Raw genomic sequence first — 19690 nt, 5'->3', positions numbered from 1 at the left:
TTTTAGTTAAGAGTGCATGATGGAGGAGGTCCGTGCAGTTGTGATGCTAAAACCTTTTAGGTCACAAACTGAGGAAGGTAACCACAAGATAGTGAGAGTAGAGTGTGACACGGTGCCAAAAAAGGCTGGTGTTTAGAGAGATAGAGAGGGGACCAACATGCCTCGAATAAGTGCGTAAAAACTTTGATTTGTCGTTTGCGTAAAGTCGTCTCACAGTGGGTTGACTGACGGAGAATGCTTCCATTTTGCAGAAGCAGCAAGTCAACTGTTTTTCATTGTGGTATCCTGTCAGATAACACACATTCTGTTGGGTCGCGTGTTTGTCACATTTGTCACGCATAAAGAAGGGAACAGCTCATCAACAGCATTTTTTTTAATTCACACTTTTGAAATGCATACAGCACAGTTACTAAAGCTTGGTCTTATGTGATTGTATCATTGATGCTGCTATGGTCAAGTTGCGATAATCTTGGGTTAGTTACATGGAGCATTATGAGCTTAAACGCATAAACATTAAACTGATCTCTCTTTTTTTGTATCAAATGAATTACAGGTAATTCCACATCAGTGTAACACGACAGTTAGATGGTACAACATAAATCACATGATATGTTTCACATACATTGTTATACAGAGAACTCAAAGGCTATTTACATTTCAAAGCTGCATGATTCCCCACACGGGTGATTTTCAGTTATTCTGCCTGGTTAGACCTAGAACACATTGGGTGACATGTCATCAAACTACAGGTACAGGTAAGAAATACATTTAAGTCATAACAGGTGGGACACGTATCAGTTGGCGTTGTCTCATCAGCTATAACTGAAACATCTGTGAGTTGGCGCTTTCACATAAAAAACATAATATTCTTGAAATTCATTATTTGTATAAATGTACTGTACTGTCGGTTTGTACAGTACACACATGGACAGACTCTTAATCACTGTCTCTCCCAGTGAGGCCCACTTTGCATTCTGTGAAGGAAATGGCTGTGTCTTTTCTCTCCAGAGGCGCAGAAGACTCAGACTTCCGAGAAATCCGGGAAAGGTGCGAGGACAAGGAGCGAGAGGACATGAATGACAAGTGGTCCTCTGCCAGGGCGCTCTCGAGGACATGGCATATGGACTGCTTGAGCTTCTTCTGGAATTCGTCACACATGAAAACGTAGAGAATGGGGTTCAGGCAGCTGTTCATGAAAGCCATGCTCGCAGACAGAGGACTTCCAAGAAGGACAACTTTATGGAGATATTCGTCACTGCCAGCCTTCAATATTAAAAACTGCATCACATGGAAGGGCAACCAGCAGATGAAGAATGCCAGAATGATAGAGAAAATTATTTTGAGGGGTTTCTGTGTCCTGTTCCTTTGCAGGCGCCTTGCACGAACACCTATGGCCACATAACAGAAAATTATTACCAGGAATGGGATGACGAAGCCCACCACAAAGCGAAAAATGGTGGTAATCGAACGTTGTTCAACTGTCGCTGATGAACCACAGTACGTTTGGTTGTTGTGCTCCGTAAGGTCACGAAAAGTGGCATATGGGGTGCTGCAGACCAGAGCAGTCATCCAGATGACAGCACTTATGAGTTGAGCTTTGCAGACAGTGCGCTTGTTTTGTGCCCACACCACCACCCAGATTGACAGGCAACGGTCCAGACTTATGGCTGTCAGAAGAAAGATACTGGCAAACATGTTGACAGCACTAAATAAATTGTTGAGCTTGCACATGACTAGTCCAAAATACCAACGGTGTTCCTGAGTGTAAGAAATGATCGTAAAAATCAGGAAGACCAGAAAGAGGAAGTCAGCCAGAGCCAAGTTGAGAAACCAAACTGAGTTGACGGTTCTCTTCATCCTGAAACCTGTCACGTAGATGACCAGACCGTTGCCCAGAATCCCAACAACAAAAGTCACACAGTAGATGATCAGGGTGACCCAATAAATGTAGTCGCGAACCTCCGCCATCCTGACCTGCAGCAGAAGTATTATCTAATGAAAAAAACGAAAGAGCTGTGTCACTACAGACATTCATAACTTTAACACATTCTGTAAAATGCACAGAGAGAACAGAATTTGCATGCAATTTGCATTATGTAAATGATCACATTTTAATGAACTATATGAGTTCTTGTAGTATTTCAGATAGGATTTAGGATGCTCCTGCCCCGGCACTTGTCCTATGCAATTAGCTGCCACTTCAATACAAGACTGATGACATAAAGTAGTTAGAATATTTTCTTGGAAATTGCAAGATGTCCTTTTTCTACTCATTTCACTTAATTTCTGTTATGATCAGAAAATATTGCATTAAAATTATGCTTTATGCCAACCTATCTAAGATCAGTTTAGCAAGGAAATGATGGTAGACCACCTTTCTGTTAATGCAGTTTCAAAGCAATGCAATTATATGTTTAAAGTGTCTTACCAGTCCTCAAATTTCTGGTGTTGGGAGAGTCTAAGTTGATCTCTGTTAGGCTCTGCCTTTTTCTCACTCTCTGTTGGATTACTCCTCCTTCTCAGTTCATGCAGCTGCCAATGAGACAGTACTTTGGCTGCCTTTATGAAAGCTTTGTGATATTACAATTTCTGGAGCTGAATCAATTGCAGGGCTCTTATGTTAATGTATATTTGAATAATATTATATTAATATTTTAAATCCCATGTGATTACCTGATTCTTTTATTCTACTCTACGAAATGGAATTTACCCTCAAACATGTCTTGATCTTTATCTAATAGTACTTGTTGTTTGCTGCACAGTTCACCCCGACCGCACAACCACACACAGCCCACCCGCACAGAGCGCTACACACTGTCACACTCATTAATGTAAAATATGAATCGCAACACTGGGGTTGTTTTTGGGAGTTTTATTTTATGCTTGATTTCTCACAAATGCACCAAACACAGAAGTACACTGAGTGATTGCTACCATTCAGAGTCAAAAGAACATGTGACATCCTTGTGACGGCTGATATCGATGCTGAAGAGAATCAGTTGTTGATCACAGTGAGGAGCAGGGTGACGAAGTGTGGGGCAAAGCACATGCATATTGCAGGTTTTGTGTTTGCACGTTAGTTGGAAGCAACAATCTGGTCGATCCAGCTGCGCAGGTAGGACACACGGGCGTACACGGCAGGGGCTCGCACATTGCAGTTAGATGTGCCCCAGGACACAATACCCACTTGGTACCACGCTCCACTCCTCTCACAGACCAGAGGACCACCAGAGTCACCCTTAAATGAGACAAGTATGTTTTCTTATTGACTTTTAGGAACATGGGGTCATAGCCCTTGATATACCTGATAGTGATGCCTCGAGGGCACTTGGTGTTCTGCACAGCTTTAGACAGGATGTGGGCTGGCCTGCCATTCATTTCAAATTCATTCAAATACAGGACAGCCCATACAAATTCACATCGAGTCTTAACAGCCCATTAGTTAATGATGAAGTGATCATATACGTTACTAGCTGTTTGTTTGCTTAATCTATAAATGACTCAGACATTAAAGACTGCTTTTTAGTTTCTGTATTTGGATATGTGTGTATATTATTTGATTATGTTAAAAACAACATTTGTTGATATTCCCTTAACATTCTAACAATGTATTCTTACCAAAAAATTGTAATTTACAAATATTAATATATGACTTAAAAATTAACTAATGACTAAATCTCATTTGTGAATGTATCAAATTTAATTACGAATTAATCATGAATATTTAGTTGACCGCTGACTTTCAGCTGTTCGTTGCTTTGAGGCATCACTCATTTTTCTTACAAATCTGTATTTCAGTTTTTAAAATCATCATTACCTGACAGGAAGACACTCCAGAAGCACCAGCACAGATCATGGCATCAGTGATTCTGTTATAACCCCAATACTGCTTGCACTGAGCCGGGCTGAGCAGGGGCAGGGCAGTCTGCTGGAGGTAGCGGGGGCTTGCTGAAAATGACAAAGAAACACACAAGTAAATATGTCCTTTGCACGTTATGGTAGACAGTTAACAGCACAGTTATATGTTTCCTTTGTGGAAATGGAAGTGTTTATTCCATTATTATTTTGTGTAAAGTGTAAATGTACTCTGCATGAAAGGCTTAAAAAGCAGCCGCTCACTCACAGGTTTGGCCCGTCCTGCCCCACCCAGTGGTGACACATGTGGTTCCAGAGGGGACGCTGGTGCTGGAGGAGGCCAGGCACACAGGAGACACACGGCTGTTGATCTGCACTGGGGAAGACAGCTTCAGAAGGGTGATGTCATTGTTGAAGTTCTGGGAGTTGTAGTAGGGGTGAGATATGGCCTGGATGGAGAGGTGAACGTTACTTATAAGCAAATGTAATCGCATTACACCCAGGAAGTGACTCATTAAGGTAAAAGATAACATTTATTAATCTGATGAAAGCTGTTCTGAGTTATGAAGTTGCTTACCTTGGAAATTGACATGACCTGAATTGGCTCACTGTTGTACTGACGATCATGTTCTCCCAGGATAACACGGTGGCTTCTAGGACTGGAGAGAATAAAATAGAGAGAGTGATTGCAGAGATGGCAAAATTGGGATTTTTCTTCTGTGGACACGTTTGACACATTAAAATGACTTACGACACACGGCAATGAGCAGCAGTGACAACCCAGTACTGGTTGATCAGTGATCCTCCACAGAAGTGGAATCCACTATAATCCTAAGATTGAGAAAATGTAGTAATGTTATTTTTGCATCTGAATTACTCAAGGGGTTGAGATTGTAGAAGAACTCCAGCTACCTGAAGTGACACCTGCCACGGCCAAGACCCAGACACAGCATTCTCCCCGTTTACAATCTTGTTGTATCCACTCACTTGGGGCCTGATCGCAGGTGTTCCACACCCTGAGGCCCAAACACACAATCATAAAATGATCTGCCTGACCCAAGCTTTGGCATACATACCAGGAAGTGTTGGCTTACTGTGAATCACTGTGTTAACAATCTTTTTTTTTTTGTTGCAAGTAGTTTCATTCGCTACCACACTGTCACAGAAAACATTCATACACGTAGATGCATCATCTGCAGGTAAACCACCAGACACTCACCCAGCGCTGAGGCCACAAGGCAAAACAGCTGACAAGCAAGAACATGGCCATGTCTCAATCGTGATTCAAGTCCTTGAGTCTCAGCTCTGCAAACCAGCTTTTATATGCGTATTCACAACACACCTGCCCCTGAGAGCCATGTATAGCACTCAATACCTCAGGTACCCCCACCCACCCACACACACACACACACACACACACACACACACACACACACACACACACACACCAATATATGTGAAGGTCTGGGAGGAGAACATCTGGTGATAAGCACCTGAAATTACTTGTAACTGAAACTTTCAGCGACCTAGTCTTATGATTGTGTTTGTCCTGTCCGTGTGAGCAAACAAATTGTTGCATAATCGTTCCATTGGTAAGTAACAACATCACTGACACTTGTTTCACACCTTACACATTGGCGGAAAGAAGATAGAGGAAATAATGTTGATCAAGTAAAATTTTTGCAGATGATATTTGCCAACAACGACAGCAATCTTTCTATCATGGTTGTTCTTGTGACACCATTTCCTTTTTGTAAGATGAGCAAAACTACAGGAAAGAGATACAGATCAGAACCTTGTGTGTTGACAGGAACTAATATCATCTACAAGTTTCAAGTGTGCAAACTATTTAATGCACTAATGATTACACTGTATGTGACTTCGGAGAAATATAGCATTATTAAAAAAATAGAACAACAAGAAACACACAGTGCACGTGCAAATCAGAATCCCATCGGTGGTCTTTATTGGTTTAATGCTTTGAAATCACAGATCTAAAGATACAACTGTTCATCCTTCATGCAAATCATCACTGGAGAGCTAAATAATGAAGGCAACAAACAGACTCTAATGATTTCTTATGTTGGTGAATATTTTAACTGTGTGCTAGTGTCAGATTTAGTTGCTTAAATTTGTTAAATGTTGACATTTTTTGCAGATATCATAGCATGAATTTAATAAGCCTGTGGTTTATTGTTTAATGGATTTGGATTCTGGCTAGGTTAATAGCTTTCACAGAGTTAGTAAACACAATGTCGACCTCCTCGATAGTTGGCCCAGAGGAGGAGCTGCCTCCAGCCCCACCAGGGAAGCCACCAGGCATCCCTCCTGGCATCCCTCCTGGCATACCACCTGGCATACCACCCTGGTATAGCTTGGAGATGATGGGGTTGCATACCTTTTCTAGTTCCTTCTGCTGGTGCTCGTACTCATCTTTCTCTGCCGTCTGGGTAGAAGAAAGTACAAAGACTTCATTTCAACAGATATGTGGGGAAGTTGCTTCACATTGTTTGCATGATTTGAACATACAAGGGCTTCCTGTCTGATTTCTCAACCAGCCTCTGTCTTTTATCAAAACTCATAGTTATGTCATTGGATCTTTACCTGGTTTCTGTCCAGCCAGGAAATTACTTCGTTGCACTTGTCTACGATGGTCTTTTTGTCCTCAGGGCTGATCTTGTCTTGGAGCTTCTCGTCCTCCACAGTGCTCTTCATGTTGAAGGCCAGAGACTCAAGGGAGTTCTTGGCAGTGACCTTGTCTCTCTGGGCCTCATCCTCAGATCTGAATTGCTCTGCCTCCTGCACCATCTTCTCAATGTCCTCCTTGCTCAAACGCCCTATTGGAGGATCAAATACAAAGTTGTGTACATCATTTTTTCAGCTCTTGACTTACATTAGCCTTTGAATACTCCTGATTGAAGAAGTATTTGATATAGTCATCTACCTTTGTCATTGGTGATGGTGATTTTGTTCTCCTTTCCAGTGCTTTTGTCAACGGCAGATACATTGAGAATGCCATTGGCATCAATGTCAAAGGTCACCTCAATCTGAGGGACACCTCTCGGAGCAGGTGGAATACCAGTCAGCTCAAACTTGCCCAGGATGTTATTGTCCTTGGTCATGGCTCTCTCACCTTCATAAACCTGAAAGCAATTGGTCAAATCAAATCCTGATGCATCAGTGAACACTTCCAGGAATAATTGCAAGTATTGCACACAGGGACAATGGGAGTGAACTGTTATTCATGTAGAACTTTACTTGACGGTTGTTTTACCTGAATGAGGACACCAGGTTGGTTGTCTGAATAGGTGGTGAAAGTCTGGGTTTGCTTGGTGGGGATGGTGGTGTTCCTTTTGATAAGGACAGTCATTACTCCTCCAGCAGTCTCTATTCCCAGGGACAGGGGTGTGACATCCAGCAGGAGCAGGTCCTGCACATTCTCAGACTTATCACCAGCCAAGATGGCTGCCTGCACAGCTGTGAAAGATTTCCAAATAGTCAAACTAATACCACGGCTACAAGAGACATTTTAAATAAACCACACAGTCTATTCTACACAGAGCAGTTTAGCTTTTCTACTAAAACCGTAATATAACAAGGAAACAAGCATAAAACCTCACTATGTAGAGAGACCCACCTGCACCATAGGCCACAGCCTCATCAGGATTGATGCTCTTGTTGAGGTCACGACCATTGAAGAAGTCCTGCAGCAGCTTTTGAATCTTGGGGATACGTGTGGAACCACCCACCAGGACAATGTCATGGATCTGGGATTTGTCCATCTTGGCATCCCTCAGGGCTTTCTCCACAGGCTCCAGGGTTCCACGGAACAGGTCCGCATTGAGCTCCTCAAAACGGGCCCTGGTGATGGAAGTGTAGAAATCGGCACCCTCATAGAGTGAATCGATCTCAATGCTGGCCTGGGTGCTGCTGGAGAGTGTGCGCTTGGCACGCTCACAGGCTGTGCGCAGACGACGCACAGCACGCTTGTTGTTTGTGATTTCCTTTTTGAACTTACGCTTGAACTCAGCAATGAAGTGGTTGACCATGCGGTTGTCGAAGTCTTCACCACCCAAGTGAGTGTCACCGGCTGTGGACTTCACTTCAAAGATGCCATCCTCAATAGTCAGTATCGACACATCAAAAGTACCACCTCCAAGGTCAAAGATGAGGACGTTACGTTCAGAGCCAACCTGAAATGAATGGTAAGTATTACTTATGGTTACAGGAAATTTGGCTGAAGGTTCAGTTTGTAAGAAAGTTAATTGTTGAGTCTCATTCCAGACTCGTCAAATAAATGATGCTTTCCAAGGTCAACTGACCAGCTACTGACCCTAAAAGCCAAAGCATCAGTAGTTGACGAGTTGGGAATGAAACTGAAAATCGTGGAGTTTTGAAGTTAGCAACCTTCTTGTCCAGGCCATAAGCGATGGCTGCAGCAGTGGGCTCGTTGATGATGCGCAGAACATTAAGCCCAGAAATGGTTCCGGCATCTTTGGTGGCTTGACGCTGGGAGTCATTGAAGTAAGCAGGAACTGTGACAACTGCATTGCTCACAGGCTGTAAGATAAGACCTTGAGTCAATACACAGCATTTGTGTTTGACATGCAAAAATTAAAAACTGTACTAGAAGCTGCAATGCCCTTATCAAGACCATATCTCACAGGGTCTTTTAAGGATGAGGAAAAGGCTAACTTTGAATCTGATTGAATAGGGTTTTCCGCTGAATGCTTAAAAGGTTACATTGCAAGCATTTTCTTATATACTTCATAACATCTACCTTGCCAAGATAAGCCTCAGAGATCTCCTTCATCTTTACGAGGACCATCGAGGAAATCTCCTCAGGGAAGAAAGTCTTGATCTCGCCCTTGTATTCAACCTCTACCTTGGGTTTGGATGAGTCGTTCACAACCCTGAAGGGCCAGTGCTTCATGTCTGACTGCACCACAGCATCGTCAAACCTACGGCCAATCAGACGCTTAGCATCTGAAGGAGATGAAAGAGATACAGTACAGTGTAAATACAACTAAACAGTGATGAGTTGTCCTCCGCAAATTGTTTCGGGATCATTGTTATTATGCCTGTTGTATTTTGGGTTTTGTAATCCTCACCAAATACAGTGTTGGATGGGTTCATGGCCACCTGGTTCTTGGCAGCATCTCCAATCAGTCTCTCAGTGTCTGTGAAGGCCACATAGCTGGGTGTGGTCCTGTTTCCTTGGTCATTGGCAATGATCTCCACTTTGCCATGCTGGAAGATCCCCACACAGGAATATGTGGTGCCCAGATCAATGCCTACAGCTGGTCCTTTAGACATCTTAGGTAAAAAAATAAAAATAAGAGTGACGCGTTTGTAACTGTGGCCCTTTTCTGGACAGTAATCTTAGGTCAGTGCATGTTTTCATGAGTATAAAATATTTATATTCATTCTAATGGTTTTGATTGGAATAGTTTTGCACTTACAATTTGTATGCACATACATGCTATACAAGGACCCACCTATACCTACTGTGGTAGAGTCCACATGAATGCATGGCAATTTGAGGCTCAGCCATTGGTAAAGTGGCATTCACGGCGTAGTGGTTTAAACCGTCTGACACATGAGACCAAATGATCGGGCTATGTCATAGTGCTCTTCAACTCCCTCTCCACACTGCTACTCTCTCCAACTCTCCCTCAGCAACATAACACTAAAGTGTCTCAGTCCGGCTGGTGAAATGTGATGTACTGATCCTGAAATAGTGATCAGTGTGTATATTTTCCGACAGCTGTCTCCAAATAGTTTATAGTCACTATAATAAGTATGAGCCTATCTACATGGCAATGAATAGAAGGTGGCTAAAAATGTAGAGATCATTTATCAGTGACTAGTAGGCAAGCCTGTGTAGTTCATATTCAAGCAGAGGCCTTAATAAAAAAAATGCAGGGAAAACTACAGCTTAGAGGCGTACGAACAAGCGTACTGGATTAGTGAAGAACTTAACAAAAGCCTTTTGTTGCATGGGGCTGTGGTCTGAAAAGATCAGCAGACTGAGGCAGAAAGAGGCATCACAAATACACAATTAAATATTACACCTAATAACAAAGCATAAAACTTCCTTCATTGAAGTTGAACGATTTTAAGATGATTTTTCTTTTGTTCGTCTGCTTGCCTACTGTGTGCAGGAATGTACCAGAAAGGCTTCAGCTGCAGACTATTGAATTATCGCTTGTTATCCAGTTGTGTAACACGGAGCAGAAAATGCTGACACTGTGCTGTTGCTTCACTGCCTGTCCTCCTCCCACAAAACTGCCATGTGCAGTTCCCTAAGAAATTGGAACATGAAGTTTGGACAAATGCCCTGTCAAAGCCATACTGTAAAGTTAATGTTGTTCACAATTTTCCTGAAGAGGCGAGATTAGATCCAAACGGTGCTGTTGTGACATGAAAATGTATCATCAAAATCATCCAAAGAGACATTTTGTTTGCTCGATGGTCACCGAACTGTGTTTTTTCTCGTCGGGATTCTGCCTCAGCTTGTCATGCCACAGTTTGACAAAAATCATGCAAGCCTCATTATGTGAGAATACCTCTCACAGTTGGCAGTTAGGCTTTTAAAGCAGCAAGCAAGACATACTTTGAAGCCATTCTGAGTGCAGTGCTCCTTATAGAAGGGGTTACCTTGTGTCTTCAGATGTTCAAGACTTGAGAGTTTACTGAGTTAAAGCTGTGCCTAGCACACAACACACCTCTCCAGAACTCCTTTCGCTCTCCAGGCAGGCGGACTAAGAGGGCGAGTGTCTCTGCTCCCCAGTGTATATAGAGCACACTGTGCAGGGAGAGCCCATCAGAGTGTCAGGTGACTCCGACAAGGAAAGTTCGAGACTCATTTCTGCTCACTGACTGGATTTCCTTGAAAGAAAGCTTGTTGTTACCTCTGCAGCCCTACAGTAAAATTTTAAATGTTATCTGGTAGGCCGGTGACTTGGCATCTTCACCAAACATGGTTCATTGTCATGTGAGCATTGCCCTGTTAGGACGTTCACATGGCTAATGTTGTTCACATGCTCTATTAACATACAGCTGGTAGGAGAAGAACACGGTATTAGCAGGTGAACTTTCAACACTCTTTGAACCATTTTGAAAATCTCTGGATGTTTTTTAAACTGCAGGAATCATGTAGTCATAGACAGTAAGTTTGCAATTAAATACGTTTGAAAAAAGCCTCAAATCTCAGTGAGGGCTGGGCAATATGTTGTTATTACATCATTATTGTGATTAGAAACTGTATATCATCTTAGAATTTGGATGTCGTCATACAGTGACATGGCATAAGTATTGTCTTTTCCTGCTTTTAAAGGCTGCATTAAAGTATAGGGGCTATAAGAGTGATCTGTTTTACAAGCTGGCTTTGGATCAGGTTGTTCTATATTTGCAGGGTTGATCCCTCCTTTCCACATATCGTCATATCACTGAGTGAGATTCCCGCAAGGGTAGCTGTGACACCATCTGTGTGCAAGTGTGTGGATGGGTGAATGATTTGATTGGTGAATGATTGATCTGTACATGTATGTGTAAATACATGTTACTGTTGGGGCTGGAAATTAACTGCACAAAGTTTGTGTGCTGTTTTTGTGTTTTTCTGTTGGAACTTCATTCATGTGCATTCCTACATTTCCAACTTTGCCCTTTTTTAAAAATCCTGATTTATCTATTATGTGGAGGAACTTGTCAGTATAATAAGGAATATTTGATTCAAAGCATGAACAAAACACAAGAGTTAAAACTAAACATGAATATTAGCAACACCATGTCGTAAATAATCTTCAGCAGATTTTTTGAGGTATTCATTTTTATATTACTTACATCATATATGATTTTGATTCTCTGTTTGACAACACTGTGCAGTAGTTTTACTTCCCCTTACTGCATGGTCCCTCTGCCAGACCTAAAAAAACGTGGATGTCTATTCCTGTTGCATAGGCCTCTCTGACACATAGGCCATCTGGCATTAAATATCACCACAGTTACACACACCACCTGTTGCGACACACCAGATCTTAGTATTCACGCAGGTCTGTCAAGCTGTTGTTTTCTTCCAACGATTGAATATTGCATAACACAGAACTAAAAGCCTTGAGCCTTTAGCCAGTTGGTGTTGGTCAACTTTCATGCTATAAATACTGTACATTCGTAATTAACAGCAATAACTGATCAAACTTAAGGTAAGCAGCCATCAGTTCACTGGAGTGTTTCCCTCAGAAATAAGATAAATAAAAAGAGGGAGTATAAATCCCCTATTGCAATTTACGGTTGCATGAAAGTCTCTGACCTCACGTATTTAAATCCTAGCTATCACTTTAAAACAAGTAAACTGCGGAGCTGATAAAGAAAGTCCACTTCTTTGCTCTTGTGTTCTCTGCAGTGTCCGTTCATGTAGTCCCAGGCACAGCGTTTGCAGTAGTTATACAGATGTCGCTCTGCTTTCTTCAGCGTGCTGTTCAGGTCCAGTGTTCCCTGAAGGCTGCATCAAAAGCGGAAAAGGTTTAACCAGCTCATTCACTATCAGACACACAGCCCCTTTTTTTGTGAAGAGATTTTCACGTCTAAGCATTCAGACGAACCTGCTCGTAAACTGGATGAGCTGTACATCATCTCTGCACCGCAGCAGAGCCTCCCTGTTCTCTAACAGGATGGCCGCACAGATGAAGAGCTCAAAGGTGAAGTCGGTGTTGATGGCCTGCAGCGTTGACTCTGAGCTGTCCTCTGCGAACGTCACAAGGCAAAGATGTATCACTTAATTGAAGTCGGACAATCAACACACTCAGCCTCATTTATTCTGCCAGCTTGAGTTCTGGGTTTCACCTGCGCTGAATTTTCGTGCCAGCCTCTCCTGATAGCGGGCTTGGTCTACTTGTTGGGAGATAAGCTCCAGGTGGTCACAACTCAGGATCTCGAACAAACGTAACGCGTCACTGTGTTCAAACTCCCTCTGGAAACCCAGCAGCAGCCACCTTAAAGGAGCGACAAGGCACACGAACATAATGAGCTCGTGGAACAGGAACCAGACACAGAGGACAGAAATACAGGATGGTATGATGGATCCGAGCAGATCTACCTGTGGCAGAAGGTGAAGCTCTCCATGCTGTCTGTGACCAAATGAGCATAAAGTTGAGGGTCCAGTTCCTTCAACAGAGCGGCCTCCAACTCTAAAGGACAATAAACACAATTTTTCTTTTATGCTTACACATCAGAATTTTTATGAATTAACAGACCTGGCTTTTCTTGCAATGGAATCTGTCGTGTAGCAGTTTCCCAAATAACTTAAAGGACTGTTTCTGTCCAGTTTTGGCCCAGTGTTTTGTCTGAATGCCAGACATTCTATGGACATTCTGAGAAAACTCCCAACACTTTAATACATAAGGCTACAGTTGATGTGATTGTTGCTCTTGGAGAGGCTTCAATACCATTTTTCCACCACAAGAGGTCCCAAATTACATTGAGGAGCAAAGCTCTTTTCACAGCATGCACATCTTGGAGACATGACATTTATTATGCATAAAGTTGCATTTGTCTGTGCTAATCCCACCTATTTTTCTGTGTAGACCATCGGCCCTGAAGTCCTTGGAGAATTTCTCCATGTAGCAGGAGAAACTCCAGAAGGTGTCGACCTCAGAGTCGAGAACCTCCAGGAACCGGCTGCACAGGTCATTCATTCCTTGGGCATAACTGACCTCTGGATCGATAGTCGGGACAAGAGGTGCATGGATGAAAAGTTAGTGTGTTTAACAAGCACAACACTAAATCTCTAATGTTGTCTGATCAAATCGGTGTCAGTAAACCTGTGGAGGCCTCATTTCTGTTGCTTACCTGGATGAAAAGCAGCATAAGTGATGAGGATGTCTCTCAGCACCAGCAGATTGCCTGACCCTTCACCCCTGCAGACAAATCGGTTATTAGTTAACAGAACTAATCAAACACTTCAACAGAAACTTAATTATTGTAGGACATGTGGAGTTTATCACTGACATTAAGCCTCTAGTCATAGAGAAGTTATAGGAGGTTTCGTTGCTGCACTCATATTGTAAGGGCAGGTAACAATGAAATGTAATTTAATTGAACAAAGAATAATTTTAACTAAATGTACATAAATGGATTTAAATATTCTTACAACAGTGAGCATTTTAAATAAGTTATAATCGTGATACAAATGTGTGTTACTTTTCAAGCTTTCAAACCATTTAAAATAAAGCTCCATCTGTGTATTAATTTGGTAATGTTGCAACATGATTGTATATGGGAGAAGCCGTCCTGCTGGTTCTGAAGCCCTGAGGTGCAGGAGATAAATAATTTGAGTGAGTGAGTGGCTCCAAACCAAGTTTGGCCTGTTCTTTTCCTCTTGTGTTTACTTAAATTCAGAGCCCATACCAACCTTTTGATTTTTTTCCTGAGCCACTCACAGCTTACTACACTTAGTAATCTTGAAATAAAACAATATGTCTTCTTGTTAGAAGGTAGAAATGATGATACCCTGACAGCTGGCCCTTAGTCTTTTGAAACAGACATGAACTTTAACAAATGACACAATTTTAAGTATAAAACAAAACATGAGCAACCTGCTTAACTAAACAAATTTCAAGGGGAAACATTATGGCGGATTCCTTGGTTTCTTGTGAAGAATAAATGGTTGATGTGGCCTTAAAGTTGATATAAGTAACACAGTCTTATTAAAATAAGTGTTAAATAGCTTCATCAGTAATCACTTATTGTGTCTCAGGTAGGGGGTTGCTAACAGACACACTGGATGAAGCGACAGCAGCTTTAAGAGTTATTCACTGGAATTCAAATTTTCCCAGTCTATTGTTTTTTTTGTTTTCTTTCAGGGTCAGCTGTGATGAACAGAAAGTCAATGATATCATGATCTGAGTTTCTGGTTTAGTTATGTGTCATTTTATTTTGTAGTCTCCTCATGTGTCATGTTTTGCTTTTCACTTCCTCCCTTTGTGCTTTTCCTGCCTTTTTCCTGTTCAACGGCATTTTATTTGTTAACTAGTCCTAGTCCTAAATAGTGTTTTTCATCATACTATTGGACAGTTTGCTGTTCTGTTTCTGCTGTTGTTCTGCTTCTCTTTGTGTTCCCATTGCTTCTTTGGTTTGTACTTGTTTTAGTTTTTGTATTTTTTTGTACATCTTAATTGGTTTTGCTGCTGCTTTTTCTTCCTCTGTTTTTTTTCTCAATTTGTTGCCAGCTTCCTCTCGTAACTTTCATTTTGTATTTTTCTATTTTGTATTTGGACTTCACTTTTCTTATTTGAGGTGAACAAAGATTGCCATTTGTTCATCTACCTGCCTGCCTCCTGGTGTCTTGTTTTTAGATCCTTTTTTGTTTTAACTTAACATGATCCCTTTTAGCAGATTGAAGCTAAATGTTTGGATTTTCACATTCACTCACTGGTAGTAGCTCAGATCTCTGTTAGTGCGTGGAACATCCTTGTCAATGATTCGGGTGGCCTCCCGCAGCTCCCTTTGGTCAAATGTGACCCGCTCAAACAATATCTGCAGGAACAGAAATGTGACAACGAGACAGACACACTTGTGATATCAGTGTTAATCGCTTCAATGAAGCCATCTTAATTCTGTCATGTTCCTGCACTTTAAATAGGAACAATAATGCTGTAAACAAGTGTCAGCAGTTTGTGAGAGAATCACTCTGTTAAGTGCCACTATCTGCATGAAGACAATCTATAAGCTGTTCCTCAGTGCAAAGTCTCCAGACAGGATTGCTAAACACTTCAGTAAGCACAAAGAGGTAAAATGATACCATCTGTAAATACACGATTAACTGTTTGCTTAACATCATTGGTGTAATTTCCTGAAACATGCCTCACCCCTCCCACTTTAGGTTGACAGCTGACCTTTTGTTGTCTCTGCCAAACAAAGCCAAAGAAAATATATTTAAAGCTCCAGTGTGTAGGATTTAGAGGTGTGGTTGCAGTTTGCAAACAACTGTCCCGCTCACCCTCCCCTACGGTGACCACTGAAAACACAGAGAACAAGAAAGGTCCTCTTGAGAGACACTGTTTGGTTTGTTCATTCTGGGTTACTGCGAAAAACATGTCAGTGCAACATGAGATGCTTTTCCATACACATGCTGGCTCGTTTTGACTCTGTTTGGCTCAGCCCGTCAGCCCGGCCCTCGAAGGTGTGTTTTTAACTGATGACACGCTCGGCTTGTTCAGTGGGCAGCGGAGTGGCTGTGAATACTCCCTCTCCCCGCAGTTCTTTAAAAAAATACAAAGATCCACAAATTTTCGGTAATGAACGTGTCTAATTTCCCAGAAATTCTTCACAATAAAAGTCCTCCGTTATTTGGTCATTATTTGCTGCTGGCAACTTCTAAGACTGTTGATTGATACTGTTGGCTCACAAACCTTGTTAGCTAACCCAAGCTCTGATAATATATAATTTCAAGAAAAAAGGATCTGTCCTGCCAAGACATGAATTGAGTCTCCCTGCACACTGTTTTTTGACGGGGGGAGAAGGGGGTCATCACGGGTTGGCTGCTGTTGCAAGACATAACTACCGCCTGATTGGAGGCAGGGCGCTCGTGCTTTGGCCTGACTCCAGAGAGGGTCGACCCTGGAAATGCAAATCAGCAAAGCATAGTTTGACTCTGCGCCAGTGGAAAAGCCCCAGTGGTCGACTCCATGTGAGGGGTCCCTGTAGATACAAAGGGCTCATTCTATGGTAATGACAACACTGCAGTGACTCTCAGTTTCAGGTTATTATTCACTAATGAAAACACAATTCTGAATCTTATACTACCAAGAGAGGACCCTAAATCCTCCACACTGGACCTTTAATGGAAGTACAGAAATCTTAAATATGGAAATATGAACATATGAAATACAAAAAAATAATACTAACAAATGAAAATTAGAATGTGTATCTAACCTGTGCCTGAAGCTCCAAGAAAGCCAGTTTGTCTCTGACCTCCTCTGACTGATCCTGGGTCTGCTGCTGGGCCTGTGTCTGCCTCTGGTCAAAGTACCTGACTGCTGCCACCAACTCAGCTGGATCATGAGGTCATAAGATGTTTTAAAGAGACAAAGCAGAGCAGTGAAAGCAGTGAAATATGACTCCCTTCATTGGGACACAATTGGTGTATGTTTGGGTTTTTACCATCAGTGCCGTTAAGGTGCATCTGCACAGCTGAGGGAAGAAACTGCTGCCACTTTTTCTTCATGACCTGGTAACGCATGATCAGCTGCTCCTGCAGCAAAGAACGCTCTAGGGCCGTTGAGCTGCACGGGTACATGCCGAACAGGAAACGCCACACCAGGCCACGCTCAGAGGGAGACACACCACCTGGGGGTCGAAACCTTTTTGATCATTTACAGCGGTCAATGTAACTCCCTCACCAGCATGACTCACCAGAGCCTGAATAGACATGTAAGAATAAATGCTTGACAGCTGAGGAAGGAGGTAATCTTAAGAAACAATCGCTGATCCATCATTTGGTGAACTTTACCCTGCTTTCACCGTGGGGGGATCTGAGACGAGGATTTGAGATGTCTTATGTAATGTTTTGCTCTGCAGGTTCTTTAATTTTTGGTCTCCATGTTTGTAGGGATGGAATGTGCATAAGGGTCAAAGGGCCGCAGAAAAGAACGGAGGGTTTCCACATTCCTGCTCACAGACGGTAGACCGAATGGGATGTTTTACCTCGACTCCTCACTGTGGATTGTCCCGCTGAGAAGTGTGTGTATGGGGCTGTTTGAACATATCAGTGCTCTCGAGCTACCTCCGATCTTCATTTCTAAAGTTCACACACTCCACTGAATATTTCTGTTGGAGTGTTGAGTCTCATGTGATTTCATTCTCTTACCAACTCAAAGATATCTGTTGTTTCATCACAATAGTCAAGCTGGGGTTCTTTGCTCGAGGGGGTCCCATGTGCAATGAAATGATAGTTTTTTAGATAATGGGTTGACTGTGGCTCATGTCCTGAAGAAAAGCATCACTTGACTTCCTAGTATGCTCCAGGAAACTTCTTCCTTGCATCTGGACACATCTGATAATAAAAATCCTTCTTGGATTATTTACTGCATCAGAAAAAACACTGCATGCAAAGCTTCATGTTTTGTGACACTAATTAATCAACAAAACATGATGAAAATGTTTTATTTATATCAAGAACGTTTGTGTTATGAGAGAAATTTGATACATTTAGAATAAATAAATCTTTCCGGCTTTCATAGAGCTGCAACTATGAATCCATTAGTGTGAAAAGTGAAATTCCTTGATACATCCCTTTATTCGGATCCGCACTGAAAATTAATGGGGTCTATTCCACCCTCCATCCAGATTTAGTAGAGATTCATTCAGCATTTTTTGTGTTATCCTGTTTACAGACCAACAGATGTGGGGAGGTAATTCTTTTGATAATTGATTCATTGGTTTGAGTGATTTCAAAGAAGGTCAGACTTCTCTGATTCCAGCTTCATGAAAGAGAATATTTTCTGATTTATTTACTCTTCTCTGACAGTAAACTGAGTGTATCTGACAAAACAACATTCGGGTCATTTTTCTTTCACAATTTTCTGAGATTGTATATACCTATCAATTTACTGACAAATTAAACAACATGATTAAAGTCAGCATAATGTTCAGTGTGAAAAAACGTACAGAATAGTACATTGTCTTACACTAAACTATGGAATCAGCCTAAGGTATTATGACCAAAATGCACAAATAATAAGTGGCATTATTATGGGATTTAAGGTTTTCTTTTTTTTTTTTTGCTTGGCCTGTTGTGACCTCGGGGATCATTCGCTAAAAACTGAGCTAAACACTGTTTCATGCATAATATTAAATGTGTCACAATGATGCTGTGTAAGGTAAATTACATAACTTACATATTCAGTAGAATCACTCACAAATGGCACGCATGCAGGTGCAAAGTATGCGATTAGTAATGTCCATCTAGAGTTAGGAGATAGATAGATAGATAGATAGATAGATAGATAGATAGACAGATAGATAGATAGATAGATACCGTTTTTGAATATGTGCATCCTCAGTCTTGACTCGTCGACCCTTCCCTCAGCGTCCATCACCCCAGGTAAGGTGAGGCGTGCGGCGGCCACAGCAGGAGAGCACACCGCCGCCACCCTCCTCTGGAAGCTGCAATCCGATCGGTGCCCGCCCGCTGACTTCGCCTCTTCTCCCGCCGCCCGCTGTGGACTCCCGGTCCTCAGGTCTTCCATCTGTGTCTGCAGTAGCGACGCTCACACGGCGCACAGGTGAAGGAGAGCTTCCACAGAGCTCCAGCAGACAGACTGCTGTCATCTTCCTACAGACGACCGCTCCCGTCACTTCCCATCTCCCCGTGTGAGCGAGCTTGGGTGAAACAGGACAGCCACGGCCGGTTCCTCCCAACAGGGTCCAATCGATCACACGCACAGAACTTCTCATGAAGGTCTCAGGCGACCATTTGCAGCCTCGTTGCCTCTCTTCCTCAAGCCATCCAGGAGTCACATGACTGCACCTTGAGATCCGAGTTTGGCCCACATTCCAGGTGGAGTCCAGACTTCAGGGCTAAAGTTCACTTTTGGATTTGTGAGCACGTCTCACTCCACCTAGTGGTTTCATTTCACAGCACCAGACACCACAAGTTTCACAGCGTGACCACTCCAAACACATCCACCTGTCAGGGAGACACAATTCACAGTAAATGGTGTAGTTGTTTTTTTTTTTAATTCAACTCCAGAAACATGTTCATACTAGAAGTACCCCAGTTTTCTTAGCCTACTTACTATTTTTAATTTTAAACATGTTGTTTTTTACGACGATG

General features: G+C 42.2%; 4 protein-coding genes across 5 annotated transcripts; all 4 read right to left on the bottom strand.

The window, feature by feature from the left end:
- Nucleotides 1-358: 358 nt before the first annotated feature.
- Nucleotides 359-2484, bottom strand: LOC115567111 (chemokine-like receptor 1). 2 transcript variants are annotated; one of them, XM_030393367.1, is made up of 2 exons: nucleotides 2429-2484; nucleotides 359-1992 (listed from the first exon to the last, which is right to left on the bottom strand). In XM_030393367.1, exon 2 carries the CDS (start codon nucleotides 1966-1968, stop codon nucleotides 937-939), a length of 1032 nt encoding a protein of 343 aa, XP_030249227.1. In that variant the 5' UTR covers nucleotides 1969-1992; nucleotides 2429-2484; the 3' UTR covers nucleotides 359-936. The 2 variants fall into 2 exon arrangements, with proteins under 2 accessions (XP_030249227.1, XP_030249228.1); XM_030393368.1 differs by having other exon boundaries at nucleotides 359-1974; nucleotides 2429-2470.
- Nucleotides 2485-2857: 373 nt separating this feature from the next.
- On the bottom strand, nucleotides 2858-5140 carry LOC115567115 (chymotrypsin-like protease CTRL-1). Its single transcript, XM_030393378.1, is given in 8 exon segments — nucleotides 2858-3238; nucleotides 3818-3948; nucleotides 4124-4304; nucleotides 4433-4514; nucleotides 4607-4686; nucleotides 4768-4871; nucleotides 5075-5095; nucleotides 5098-5140. Coding segments are annotated over 8 exon segments (789 nt in total). The 5' UTR covers nucleotides 5126-5140; the 3' UTR covers nucleotides 2858-3076.
- Nucleotides 5141-5798: 658 nt separating this feature from the next.
- Nucleotides 5799-10687, bottom strand: hsc70 (heat shock cognate 70). The gene is made up of 9 exons (XM_030393338.1): nucleotides 10516-10687; nucleotides 8967-9171; nucleotides 8636-8841; nucleotides 8263-8415; nucleotides 7493-8048; nucleotides 7130-7332; nucleotides 6800-6998; nucleotides 6460-6692; nucleotides 5799-6301 (listed from the first exon to the last, which is right to left on the bottom strand). Exons 2-9 carry the CDS (start codon nucleotides 9169-9171, stop codon nucleotides 6053-6055), a joined length of 2004 nt encoding a protein of 667 aa, XP_030249198.1. The 5' UTR covers nucleotides 10516-10687; the 3' UTR covers nucleotides 5799-6052.
- Nucleotides 10688-11565: 878 nt separating this feature from the next.
- Nucleotides 11566-19444, bottom strand: LOC115567105 (TBC1 domain family member 15). The gene is made up of 10 exons (XM_030393357.1): nucleotides 18893-19444; nucleotides 17017-17202; nucleotides 16789-16907; nucleotides 15287-15390; nucleotides 13705-13772; nucleotides 13424-13570; nucleotides 12953-13043; nucleotides 12700-12848; nucleotides 12459-12600; nucleotides 11566-12358 (listed from the first exon to the last, which is right to left on the bottom strand). Exons 1-10 carry the CDS (start codon nucleotides 19101-19103, stop codon nucleotides 12190-12192), a joined length of 1386 nt encoding a protein of 461 aa, XP_030249217.1. The 5' UTR covers nucleotides 19104-19444; the 3' UTR covers nucleotides 11566-12189.
- Nucleotides 19445-19690: the final 246 nt, after the last annotated feature.

Source organism: Sparus aurata, chromosome 17, assembly GCF_900880675.1.
Source record: "Sparus aurata chromosome 17, fSpaAur1.1, whole genome shotgun sequence".
Lineage (NCBI taxonomy): Eukaryota > Metazoa > Chordata > Actinopteri > Spariformes > Sparidae > Sparus > Sparus aurata.
The sequence above is the reverse complement of the archived record's forward strand: the minus strand, read 5'-3'. Positions and strand labels throughout refer to the sequence as shown.